This window comes from Acipenser ruthenus, chromosome 1 (assembly GCF_902713425.1).
Source record: "Acipenser ruthenus chromosome 1, fAciRut3.2 maternal haplotype, whole genome shotgun sequence".
Classification (NCBI taxonomy): domain Eukaryota; kingdom Metazoa; phylum Chordata; class Actinopteri; order Acipenseriformes; family Acipenseridae; genus Acipenser; species Acipenser ruthenus.
The window spans coordinates 63,022,722-63,036,894 of record NC_081189.1 but is presented as its reverse complement, the minus strand read 5'-3'; the positions used below and the strand labels follow the sequence as shown (position 1 = coordinate 63,036,894).

Sequence of the window (14,173 nt, the reverse complement as noted above, 5' to 3'; positions counted from 1 at the left end):
CTTTCTTTGCTGTCACTACAAGGACACTCTTGTTGTAATTCAACAGTGCAGCTAGGATCATACCATTTGACACAAACTCATAAGACAGTTGCATGCTTCACTGAAACTTGAATGCCCTTACAGAGTAAAATGTGCACACTCACTGAAAGTAATTAAATTATTTTAAGCTCTTGTCATTCCTCTTCAAGACCGCATTTACCCATGTGAGGTATAAGACCAATAACATATACCTCACATGGTAATTCATCTTGTTTATAAGTCAGACATCATAATTCAATAGTGGAACATTTCAAGGATGATCAAGTTAGCCTGTATTTCAGTGGCTGTATAATTCTATAAATTCCAACAAAATGAAGGCACATCTGCTGGCTGATTTATGTTCTGATGTTAACTTCTCAAGACTTCACATCTTAAAACTCATTTTTGTTAGTTACGATATTCTTGCTCTCAGTACAGCTAACAGAAGGGGTGCACTGGCATGATGGTGCATTCCACTCTTTCAAAGATAGATTCCCACTGTTGGGGAACATGGTGCATTCCATTCTTTCAAAGATAGATTCCCACTGTGGAGGAACATGATGAAACTGTCAAATGAATTATTGTTTTTTTTCTGCTAATATCTTATTTCCATATACTGAAAATAATTTTAATATTTTTTACTCTGAAGCAACACAGTAAAATCTTTTTTTTTTACTATCGAGAAGTTTTGCAAATGTGACTGAAGCTCCCCCACAAGACTGATACTTCAGCACTCTAATCTGCATGTTATAACAGTAAATATGCCAATGCCTCTTTTTCCACTTAAAACAGGTGTCTTGGAAGATCTTGGCTTACAGGAGTGCAACAGAGCAACCCTAAGTGAGAGATCAGTCACTCAGTGGCTTAGATCTGAAAGTAAATGCCACTGCTAAATTTGGCCAATTGTTACCTTATTTGGTTTGAAGTTAAGGCTCATTCAGGCAACTGAGACTGTGCAGGCACATTCCAAAAGTATTAATCTGGGTCAAACCCAAGAAGTCTTCTTGCAGCGTGGCTGAACTCCAAAAGCTTGTCTGTTGAATACGCAATACTCTGTACTTTTCCTGTAATTTTTCTATCAGGCTCCAAATGTGAATTTAAGATGGGGGATGTGAGGGGGTATTTCTGTATGGTTAACTAGAGTCTTATCTTGAACCAGTTTGTTCTTCTCATTATTCTGTATAGATATTAATTGAAACCCAAAAACTCTTGTATTTTAGTATATATATATATATATATATATATATATATATATATATATATAGTAACAGAGCGGCACTCACTCTGGTTCGTTGCCCGTTTAAAAGCAGGACCCAGGACACAAGAAATGGATTTTCAAACGCTTACGCACTATTTTTAATACACAAAATAAACACAAACAAAATAAACACCTAGGTCAGTTTGGAGTGCTAACTACACAGGTAGGTTCACCCTAACTACCGAACCGGACAGCAAAGCTGTTTACCGGCAGACATAAAGACACCACGGTACTTACAAAGGAGACTGCTCGGAAACAGCACACACAGCCTTCTGTTTCCTTTTACTCAGCAGCTCCGAGTAGTTTATGGTCTCTCTTAAATACCCTGCACCTGGTTCCAATTTACAATCGTAACCAGGTGCGGGTGATAATTAAATAATAAAACAATTAACAAAACGGTGCATACGCACATGTTTTCTGCAGGGAGGATATTAACCCCCTCCCTGCTGTGTTACAATATATATATATATATATATATATATATATATATATATATATATATATATATATATATATTTATATATATATATATATATATATATATATATATATATATATATATATATATATATATATATATATATAGTTATACTGAAGTTAGAACTTCTTGAGATGTTACATTTCTAAATAATGTTAGGTTATTATCATAACCCTGGTCTCCCTGAAATAGAAATGTAACCATTACAGTATGGGTATTAACCTCTTTAAGACCTGAAACCTGAATAAGATATAACAAAGCTGCTCACAGAGCCTGTGACACAGTCATGTCCCGCCCCCAAGGACATAAATGAACTGCACACACAGATCTCATCGTCTTTTTTCCTTCAAAATGGATGCAGCAACCCTGAAGGTTAATGGTTACATTTCTTTTTCAGGGAACCAGGGTTAGGGTAATAAACTAATGTTCCCTTTCAATTAGGAAATGTAACAGTTACTGTATGGGTCAGTATACCTATGCGGTCACAAGGGCAAGATTGCTGCACGACTGGAATGCTACAACGCTAAGTCGAGGCTGCCTTGTGCGTTACCATATGGAACCCCAGTAACAAGTAGCTTGGGCTAGAAACTCCCCTCTGTGCCTGTGTTGTAAGGGTTGACTCAAAAGCCACCCTTAGCACTCTAGTTCCAAAACTAGGGTATTGAGGATCCACGACATTCAGTCTGTAGCACCTAGTAAAGGTATGGGGTGTAGCCCTCACCGCTGCATTGCAAATGTCCCTGACAGATGCACCCTGGAATAAAGCCCACGAAGTTGCATGGGCTCAAATGGAGGCTTCATGAGTGCATCGTGCACCACGTTTAGCCCCCAGCGAGGAACACTGTCCTTCATAGGCAGCCGACGCTACCAAACCCCTTTCAAAAATTGCCCTGCCAGGAAGCTGAGCTCCTGGGGAGATCGAGTCAATTTTGACATGGCAAACCAATGGCTGCCAGATATACCTTCAATGTAGAGGGAGATTTCCTCTCATCAAACAGCTCCTGCAGAAATTGCAGTATTACTGCCATGGGACAAGTTGTGGGGTGGAACCCATGAGGCAGACAGCATATCTGAAAGACGTACCCATACTGGGAATGTGTGGCTGCTTCTCTGGCATTTTGTAAGGTGTCAATAACCCTATTGGACAGACCCAGATGGCTCAAATACAGCCATTCAGGGGCCAGACCCAGATCTACAGGCTTGATTGGTCAATATGCCATAAGGTCCCCTGTACCTGACTGAGCAGGTCACGGCATTTGGGCAGTCTCATGGCTGGCCGCTCAGTAGCTGCATCAGGGTTTAAAGGGCTATTAGGAGCACCTTGGCCCGGTCCTGCCTGATTTTCTCCAGATATAGCAGGAGTGAGAAGAGTGGTGGGAAGGCATATAACAGTTACCTTGGCCACTGGTGTGCCAAGGCATCTACCGCCACTGGGTCCCCGCCTCCTATTATGGAGAGCCAGAGGGGAGAGTAGGTTGATTCCTGGGAGGCAAGAGACCTAGCTCTCCTGAACCTCTCACAAATGAGGCTCACCACCTCGGGGTTAGCCTCCACTGTGAGGCGCTGGGACCCTCCTCGAGAGGAAGTCTAGTGCCCAGTTTATTGTATTTAGGTTCTTGTGTGCCCAGAGCAAAAGCTTGAGGGCCACACGATGGAGACGGTGAACTGAGGCCGCCCTGGTGGCTGAAGTAAGCCACCGCTGTTGTGTTGTCTGTACGGACAAGCACATGTCTCCCTTGATTCTTCTGCAAAAAATGCTAGGTAAACTACATGTGGCTCCAAAACATTTATGTGGAGACCCTGCCAAGGAGGGTTCCACACCCCCTGCGCCCCTCTGCCATTCCACACAGCAACCCAGCCCAGTCTGGATGAGTCCGTGGTGACGACCTCCCTTCTAGTGACACTGCCCAGCACTACGGCAAGGCCTACATGGGCAGGCTGTTTCCACCAAGAGCGTGCCTTTAGACAGTGGCGAGACACTGTAAATAGGCGGTTGCAGTTCATCGCGGACTGAAAAACCTTGCTGTTGAACTTGAGACTTGAGTCTCAGTGGGGCCAGGGTAGCTTCCATGCACTTCGAAAAAGCACGGGGAGCTAGAGAGAGAAGCCAAATGGCAAGACCTGGAACTCGTACGCTGTTCCCTTGAACGGTATGGTGTGGTCGGAACTGGTACAGTACCGGTAAGGTACGGGTCGGTTGGTATCAAGACAGTACAAGTCAGTTTGGTACCGGTTCGGTGCCTCTAGCAGTAGCCTGTACCGTAAAAGCCAAAATGAGAATAAAATAACTCCAGCCGGAGCTATTGCAGCCTGGGGGAAGAGCACAAAGTCAGCCGACTTATGTTGCTTGATCCCTGGGAAGGAGCGACTAAAGCCGCTGGCTTCACGCGGGACACAAGGCCACTGTAGTTCACAATATACGCGTAATTAAAATTTTATATATATATATATATATATATATATATATATATATATATATATATATATATATATATTACAGATTAATTACATTATTGCATAAAGTATGTAAAACACAATAAATAGCAACAATTATACAGTCACATGCAACAAGTACTTATATGATAAGCTCCTCCTGTCAGGTCAGTCTTGAAAAAATGGCGATTAGATCTGTGTGTGCAGTTCATTTATGTCATAAATGTATCATATGGCTCCATGTTCAACGGGACAGTTTTGGGACAGTCCAGGCTTTTTAACCCCACACCCCAATGCATTCTGGTAAGTGTAGTCCTGCTTCTCTTAAAAAAAAGAAACAAGTGAAAGGTACCTGAGAAAAGTAAAATATACCAGAATGCATTGCCTGAACTGTCCCAAACTGTCTCCTGTGAACACGGAGTCATATGGTAATCCCAATAATACTAGCACTAGTATTCTATGTATAAGGTGGAACACAAATTGCATGGTCTCTTACCTATGGCTCCCATCTACAGTGTTATTTCGGGGAGCAGTGTACAAGTAGTCTTATCTTTGCAGGTCAGCTTTTAACACCACTTTATTAGGTTTTTCATAATGCTATATTATTAATAACTCAAGTTATTTTAGGAGAAATCATTATGTCTTGGGAGTAGGAGTATTACAAAGTAAGAAGATACCATGGACAATAAGTTACATTAAATGTGCAGTTCATGAAACCTTTTCTCACTGATTTACAGAGGGTTAGACGTTTATCTTTATTTAAAAACATTCAGTATAAATAGGGCCCACAGTTCAGTATGGGTGTTGAAGAATACAGTATCTTTCATAATATGCTGTTCTAAAAGAATGAAAAAAATGGGCTTAAACTACATCCCGTTAGAGTATGAGGCTTTTTTTTTATTGAAGTCTGCCACTGTTTTAAGACCACTGCAACTCTAATGACATAATACATCTGAGGTTTTAAACATAGCCTGCACGAGTGCTTGTTGTGGTTTATTTATTTAGCATTGGTTGCTAATGAAGCATGGGAGCCAGATAGACCCCATCAGCTTAAGGGCATGTATGCTGCTGTTTATAGTGCAAGTACAGTATAGGAGACTCCCACCAGTGAAAAGATCTGGAAACAAGACATGAGCTTCTTTGGTGCCATCAAGTGTTGGAAGAGTAAACATACTTGAAAAACAATTTGTGAACAGTTATTTATATCCACTTTAGAATATTTCATTTAATAGTAAACTGGAGTTAGCTGGTGCTCACAGATTTTTTGACAGCCTGTCTGAATTTCTTCCATGTTTGAAGCTCTTTTGTGAAAAGGACGACACAGTGACTACATGGACACTTATTGGTGTGAGTGGCAATAAAAAGGGAAATACACATTCATTATTATGATTTATTGCTTGTCTTGTAGATTTCCAGCCATGCTCGGTCTTCAAGGTTTTCACATCATGGGGTCACACTGGAGGATGGCCGCCTGTCTTTTATGCCTCGTTTCCACTGCCTGGCACTCCCGGCTACAACTGCCCATGGCAACAAAACTGGCTACAAAGGAAGTCCGTCATCAGGTAGCCAGGAGGTGCTTATAATTGGGATGATAGAACCGCTTTTAAGTTATTTTTTTTTTACCAAAGTTAGAGTAGAAGTTTGAAATCTTCACAACTTTTAAAAACTTTGGCTTACATATTTGATATAATATACATTTTTGAAAAAATAACTCTTCTGTCAAACAAATGAACAGGTTATATTTCAAAGTCATCAGGCCATCAGTTCTATGAATTGCTTGTACCACTGCTTCTGTGCAACACTTTTCACCAGCTAACATTTCACAAAAAATAAAATATTTTTTACAAAAGAAGGCTTAATGGAATATCACAATAAAGCTCTATCAGTATTTCAGCATTAGTATCTGCAATCCAGAATCTTTACCTCAACTCTGAAGAGTATGGCTGAGAAAACAGAACATAATTCTCTTCGCGTAACCTCATGTCATTAAGATGAAAATAGAATTACTAAAATAGAACCACATGCACTGATTGCTGTTGAAGAGGATGAAATCTAACAGTATCAGCCATCAGCTGAAATCAATTGATATTTTCCTGTTATTTACATATATGGAAAGTATGGAAAACGTACATTGTTTGTTGCTTAGATAAAAACACATTTAAAATTCAAAGATCGAAGCTCAGCATTGTAAGATGTAAAGTGTAGTGTGGAATGACGGACTGATTGGCCCAGGATCTCGCCTTCTAGACCGATAGGAGCCGTCCTCGTTTGCCATCGGTCAGAGGTCACTCTGCGTTAGTGAAGATGCGCATGTCCGTTCTTGACTTTTCCTTTATATATGAAGTAAATAAGCAGACGGTGTTTGAGCAGCAGATTCAGAAAAATGACAAAGTTATAAAAATGCATCCCTAGAACCGCCAGACCGGTCATATTGACCAGGTACTACAATACGTTTTTTTTTTTTTAAATATAACTTACACTATTCTATTCTTTTTACATACAGTATACAAGACACCCTCCCCCCTCCCACCGCTAGGCCACATCACTATGTATTTCACTGTGTAACGTGGGATGGTGTGGCTGTATGCTAATCCTTTGCAACTCGCGTCTGTTTTGACATGCGCAGCGTGTGGATGTAAACAACTGCGGATTACAATTTTTTTTATAGACAATGTCACACAATCTTTTTCGAGAAATATTGAGATATTATTTTGTTTTATTTTAGAGCAACGAGTTACGCCCAGCTTCAGACAGTTATTTGCCCTGACTGGATTTGTACAACAATAGCTCCAAGATGGTCACTTACCTGACAACTCACCTGGGAGCTATCAATCTTTCGTTTTGATACAAGGAATGTAATGGGGAAAATATCAGAAGGAGATATTTCATTTTGGAACTAGCCACAAAGCTTCGGCACAAACATTTCGATCACAATACTGCAAAGCTGCACTCAGTGTACACACGCCAGGTAGGTAAACAATAATCAAACTTCTTCTTCTTCTTCTTATTTAGCTGATGCCTTTATCCAAAGCAACTTACAAGTGTATGAGAAGTGCAAGTTATAAATAAATACAACAAATAAACAAATAGAGCAATACAGTAAGAAGACACTACATACAGTACAATAGAGACGACATACCGGATAAAGTGTTATATTTTCTTTTTTTATGTTAGTATTAGAAAAAATGTTTTCAGTTTTATAGTTTTGTATGTACATATACCCGTTTACACCTATTTACACACTACTTTCTTTTGAAATGTTTATTTTGTTATGGTTTTTTTTTTATTTTTTGTAGTTGTGCTGTATTCGCTAATTTTGAATATAAAGCCTTTTATCTATAATTTTCCATTTAAATACAGTGTTTCTGCTATGCAAATGTGAGATATGATATTCACGAATAAAACTTTTGAGTTGTATCTGATAGTTTGTCTTTCATTTTCATATCGAAGCTATTTAAAATAACCGGCGCGGCGGTTCTAGGTAGTAAGAAAATCCTGCGGTTCTAGTGTTAAATGTACGCTTTGGTGCTCAAACTGCAGCTTCCTGGTTTCTGAGTCTCGGTCTCGCCGCTATCTTGTCACATGTGGTGTCCTGCGTGGGATACAAATGCCTCCAAAACTCAGAGCAGGTACTGCAGATATATTTTTAAAAAGGATTGTTTGTCTTTTTTGTGAAAAAAAAAATGGGAAGGAAGAGGTGGTGGAGCCGAGACCCCAGAACAGGGCCACCCCAGGATTGGCAGGCAGAGCAAGAGTGGATGGCTGAAGGGGCTCAGTGGTGTGGCTGCTATGTAGAGTTCGGACATGTGAGGCAGGATTGTCCCTATGAAAACCCCAGCCTATGCAAGGGGGGAGGTGGCAAATGCTGGCGATTGGTTTGGGCTGCAACCCAAAGAAGCCCCAGCTGCTATCCCAAAAACTAGAGATGGTCCCCTCTGCCTCCAAAGCTACCTGGAGCAGTGGATTGGATGTCCTAGCGTGGTGCCTCTCCTGTGTTAAAAAGGCAGTGTGCTGCCCCCTCCAGGGTGAGAAGGAGGAGTCGCCACCTGTCTAGAAGAGCAAGAAGGGAAGGAGTGGTTGCTCCCGGAGGCAAGCCAGGAGGACAGTGCTAGAGAGGGAGCTGCTGCCATCCCAAGAGCCTGAGAAAGAGGAGCTGCCTTTCTCAGCGCCAACAAGGGGGGAGCCTGAGCATCCAGTGCCCAGAAGGGGGGAGCTTGACCGTCCAGTGCCCAGAAGGGGGGAGCCCATGCATTCAGCGCCCAGTAGGGCGGAGGCCGAGTGTCCAGAGCCCAAGAAAGAGTTGCACCAGTCTCCAGTGACCGAGGGAAAGCCGCACCAGTCTCCAGAGATAGAGACTACCTCCCGCTCCTGCCTCCACCACTAGAGGGAGACTACCTGCCGCTCCCGCCCCCACAGCTAGAAGGAGACTACCTAATGCTCCGCTGCCACAGCTAGAGGGAGACTACCTGCCGTTCCCACCTTCACCGCTAGAGGGAGACTACCTGCTGCTCCCGTCTCCACTGATAGAGGGAGACTACCTGCCGTTCCCGCCTCTACCGCTAGAGGGAGAAGCCCTGCTGTCGCCAAAGCGAGAGGGAGAAGCGCTGTGGCTGGTGAAGTCTACAGGACAACAGCCAGGCCAACCTCAGCAGGCACTGCATTTGCTACTGAGGGAAGCCTGGCGAAAACCAGTTGCATGTCTGCGTCCGGAGTTCCCAGTGTCGCCTCCCCAAGATGCCAGCTCGCCATTGCCCGGGAATGCCAGCTTGCCACCATCTGGAGATGCCTGCACACCACCGCCCGGGGATTTCCTGCACGCCACTGTCCAGGGATGCCTGCATGACACCACCCGGGGATTTGTGGTGTTCACCAGCAGCAGTTTTCCTGCTGGAAATTTTGTGGCCGGTGCCCAGGAAGAGGGAGTTGCTAGCTATAGAGAAGGGGGGGGGAGGGGGGGGGGGGGGGGCGGTCAGGAGACCACCTGCGCCGGCAGCATTGTCACTGCCACAGTTGCCTCTGCCTCTGTCCTGAAGGACCAACAAGACTTTTGGGACTTTAAATAGTGTAGTGTTTTATGGTGTTTTGGTGATGGTTGGCAGGGATGGGGTTAATTCCTGTCCCTGCCAAAAACATGTGAGAATGTGGCTGCTCCTTAATTGAATGATTAAGTGCTAATTAGGAGCACACACTTCACCTAAAAGGAGAGCCTAGGGCTCCATTTGGGAGGAGTTTGGTGAGTGTACACTGTGTTTCTGCACGTTATTGTTTTTGTAGTGAAGGCAAGTGCCCAGCCTGTGTTTTTTGTGTTTTGTTTAAACCTTTATTTTTTGGCCCTTGTGCCCTTTTTGTTTGTATTTGGTGTTATTTTGTATATTAACATGCACACTTCATCAGCATGTTAAGAAACACACTTGCTGGATCAGCATGTTAAACATACACACACTGGATCAGCATGTTAAACACACACACATGCTGGATCAGAATGTAAACAAACACACTGCGAGCTGGACATTGAGGAAGAGAGTAGATCACAAAGACCTGGAGGAGGGAGCTTAGAGCTACGAGAGTAGCGTGGGAGAGCTGGAAACCGGTCAGTTTCAATCAGAAAGAAGAGAAAAAAAATCGATCAAAATAGACTGCTCAAGCAGAGCAGGAGCAATTGGAGATGCAGAAGTAGTTGGAGATGCAGGAGTGATCTGGACACGATTCAGATTGAGGCTGGTTGTAGACATAAGAATCATCACATAGATTATCCATGTTTTACGGTTCAGTAGCTACTTTCGACCTACTCAGAAGAAAGGCTTGCAGAACAAGTATTGGAAGGTGAGCCTGGACTATATAGGTTGAGGAACCAATAGGATTAGCATAGCGAGCTGAGCCTCGCCCCTAGAACTATGGCAAGCCTCGATATGTTGCATTTGATAAAACATAGCCTTTTCATTTAAGAGTGTTCAATTAAGTATGTACCCGTTTTTGTTTCCATTTTAAATTGCTAATTTTAATTCCACAAGAGCCTAGCAAAGATCAGCAAATCCTGATCACATGACTCACCCAACACTCCACATAGCACTAGGGACTTTACTGTAGATGTTGCATTTTCACAAGGCCATCTGGTAAGACCATGAAATGTTGAGATACTACTAATGTGTAAGCATAGATGATGTTGGAGGTCTTATTAGCATTTTTTTTTAAAACGATTGTTAAAAATGCTTGTTAGACTTAAAACATGTTATTAAAACATTGATTGCACAAACAGAAAATACAAACATGGGGAAAGAAATTGTATTTCAGGCAAAATTTATTAGGTATTCAATTCCACACACACACAAAAAAACACCTTTTGTTTGTAAGAATGCAATTGCATTAAATCTATTTTTTTGAAGTCTGTCTAAGAAATAACTTCTTTGAAACCAGAGACATAAAAAAATTCAACAGGCACAAATACTGCAGGTTCATCATAAATGGCATAAAAGACAGATGTTAATCTCACAGCAAAGCTCCATGCACTTTACCTGAATATTGAAAGCTCCTGAAATACAAAGTTTTACGCCGTGAAAGTCGCTGTAACAAAGGTATACTGCAAAAGACTACTGCATTTTTCTATATTTATTGTTGCCGTTTATTTATACTTATAAAGATCTATGTACAGTTAGTTTTTTTGCTGGTAATACTAAAGTGTATTTATAAAATTTTGCATAAAACTATTCTGCAGATTAGCACCATCTATGTGTGCTTGTGATCAATATATATGAAATGAATTAAGGACCAAAAAAAAGGAAACTGATGCTGGGTGATAGAGACTTTATAAAGCAGTGGATTTAATTTACTTAACAGCTTAACAGTTCCGTACAAAAAACACACTTACAAAATGCAAAACGACATACAATGTGGTAAGTTCGGGCATTATGACAAGGAAGGAGGATGCAAAAACAAAAGTAATGGAACTGGAAGGAGTTAAACAGGTTTTCTTCATACACTTTGTTGCCCACCGTAACATTTCACAAAGCACCCGCCTCACAATACTTTCTGTAACATAATATGTTATGAATGCATGAGAACATAGTTAACCACTTTGCTGCAAAGAATATATTATATATATATATATATATATATATATATATATATATATATATATATATATATATATATATTACAAATATAATCATTGACTAAGCAAACACTTTAATTAACCAATTGATGAATGGCACCTCTGCAGCAATTTCACTCCTTTATATAAAACTAAAAATACACGGTAGTTTTAAAATATACTGAAAAATGTAACAACATTTGTTCGAGAAACACTAACACTTTAAATAAGTTTACAAACAACATCTAAAAGGCTTGAAAGTAATATACTAGGTCCAGATTTTGACTTCTAAGGCCCTGTTAAAGTGTTCTCATTTAATTAAGTAATTAATATATTTCTCGAGCTGGAAAATAAAATGTACCGGACAAAAGAATGCTACTGCAAGTGCAAAATTTAACACAACACATTAGTTATTTTAATATAAATGACAGCATTACCGAAGCCAGCAATCGTAATCCACGGTTGAGTTTTTCACATTAGAACACCAATATTTTTCTCATAAAGGATCAGGACATGCCCTTTCGTACTGAACTTTCGGTTTTAAAACTGGGAAATGCGGCGCTTGTACTTTTAATACTAGACCACTGGCTCAAACCAATATACAAGTTACAGTATTATAATATAATCTGCCAATAATGAAGTGCCCCCCCCCCCCCCCCCCCAATGAAAATTAAAGTTTCTGATTCTGAGGTAATCCTCTCATGTCTAAAACCAATATACAGGTAGTGGACAAAAAAAATGGAAACACCAATGTAAAGTCACTTAATAGGGCATTGGGCCACTATGGTATCCCGCTCTGTGGAGTTCTCGGCAGACCGTTTTTGATGAAACTGGCTGCTCGCGCCCCAGGTTGAAATTTGCAATCAATTGATCTGCAGTTGCTCGTCTGTTTTGCCTTGCACTTCAAATTAATGCACGGATATCACCCTTTACTGATGATGTCTTTCCCTCGGAGTTCCATGCCGACATCACCTTAGACACCGTTGCTCGTGAAACATCAGCAAGTTGAGCTGTCTTGAAGCTCCAGTCAAACGCACCCCAACAAACACCCCTCTTTCAAAGTCACTGAGGTCTCCTCTTGCAGCCATAATTATAGGCAACCAGGCCTGTCCAGCATTTTTACACATGACCCTAAGCATGCTGGGATGTTATTTGCTTAATTAACGCATGAGCCACACCTGTGTGGACGCCCTTGCTTTCAATATACTTGGTGTCCCTCATTTACCCAGGTGTTTCCATTTTTTTGTCCACTACCCGTATGTTCCACATGTATAATGCACAGATCGCTGTGTCATGTCTTACATGAGCTCAAATGAAAGTCCCCTTTCATACATACTGTATATGCAAGGGCTGTTTTATATGAAACATATATGTAGAAATCTATATATGTCATACTACAATATATATAAAAGGCAAATATGCCCCTTCCATATGAAAGTTCCTGCTCCAAAATATGCTAAACTTTGGGTTTACATTTACATTCCTCAAAATGATGGAAATCATAATGCTCGGCACTAATAATGTATAACACTGCATACTGGTTACGCTTTTCTCTTACTTACGGCTTCAGTTTCCATTCCTACGAATAACATATGAAGCAGGAAACAGAAACCTGTTCTTCATGTGGTGCGAAGGTATAAAATGTACCGACTCTAATTTGACAAGGTAGGTTATATTGTACCCTGTAACAAGCATGAAGGCAAATAGGAAATTCTATAGGACTTGTGGAAATAAATTAACGTTTAAATCATTCAGCAAGTCCATATGGCGTGCTTTACTGTAGATTTTTCTGCACATACACAACATACTGTATCAAACTCATCATACTTGTTATCCTCTGTATCCATCTTATCTCAGCGAACATCACTGCTAATAAATAACGAGATGCACAGATTATCAACTGTACAATTCAAACATTTCATAGTTTTCTGTTTCACAGACCAAAACAATAACCTTTTTTTTGTTGTTGAATGTACTGTACTTGTCCCTGCCTATAAGTGGATGAGTGGAATATAAAGCAATAATCACTCAAAATGTTACTGGAATAGTCTTCTATGAAGATGGCTAGTTCTAGCTAAAGGTTATCTTTAGTGTAAAAACACACACACACACACAGTCTGTGGTGTTTTGTTTCATCTATAACTGTTCTCCAATGTAGTTGTGCTAAACTAAAAGCTGTACCACTGATACAAATCAGTAGTATTATAACCGCTTGACATAGTTTCCTGGGAAGGTACCAAAGAACTTGCTTCTTCTAGACGTTCCTAGAAAAGAAAAATATAGCGTTACTGTATGAACAGCATGTGATATAAGAGTGGTACAAATGACACAAATAAGCTCGGCACAAGCAACAGAAAATAATGGACAGAGAAAAGGTTTATTAAATGAAACTCAAAACTGACTCTGGCATGGGACTTAGGGGTAGATGTACTAAGATGGGCCAGTCGCAATGCAAACATATCATAATTTGCATTTTCGTTGCGGCAATTCACAAAGTATATATTTTGTTGTATGTACTAAGAGAAAATATGTTATTTTAAAGAGCAGCAATAAACTAATTTAAATATTTGTTGCGTCTTCTTAGCAAGATCTCTAGCATTATACATTGTGAGGGTGCCAGAAGGATAACGCCTATACATGCAAGGGTGCAAGAATCAAAATGACATTGTTTTTATTAAATGTAGTATTCATCTGTACAATGCATTCTGTTCCGTCTTCATTTTACCTATTTAAATACTGTTATATTATGAAAGGCAGTTTAATCCCATCAGATTGGGGCCCCATCCTTCACCCACAAAAAGCTTTTCATAATCACACAGTAGCCCCTCGTGAAACCGGACATGTTTAAAAACAATACAATAAAAACGCACACACATACATTTATAGTGCTTGATGTATT

General features: G+C 40.6%; 1 protein-coding gene across 18 annotated transcripts in view; it reads right to left on the bottom strand.

Moving 5' to 3' along the window:
- Positions 1-10,973: 10,973 nt before the first annotated feature.
- LOC117421159 (sorbin and SH3 domain-containing protein 2) overlaps positions 10,974-14,173 on the bottom strand; it is a 146,517-nt gene continuing 143,317 nt past the window's right edge. For all 18 annotated transcript variants that reach the window (XM_059027214.1, XM_059027208.1, XM_059027203.1 and 15 more), the window contains one exon: positions 10,974-13,538. In XM_059027214.1, coding sequence (XP_058883197.1) covers positions 13,477-13,538 — 62 coding nt within the window. In that variant the 3' untranslated portion in view covers positions 10,974-13,476. The remainder of the gene's footprint in view (positions 13,539-14,173) is intronic.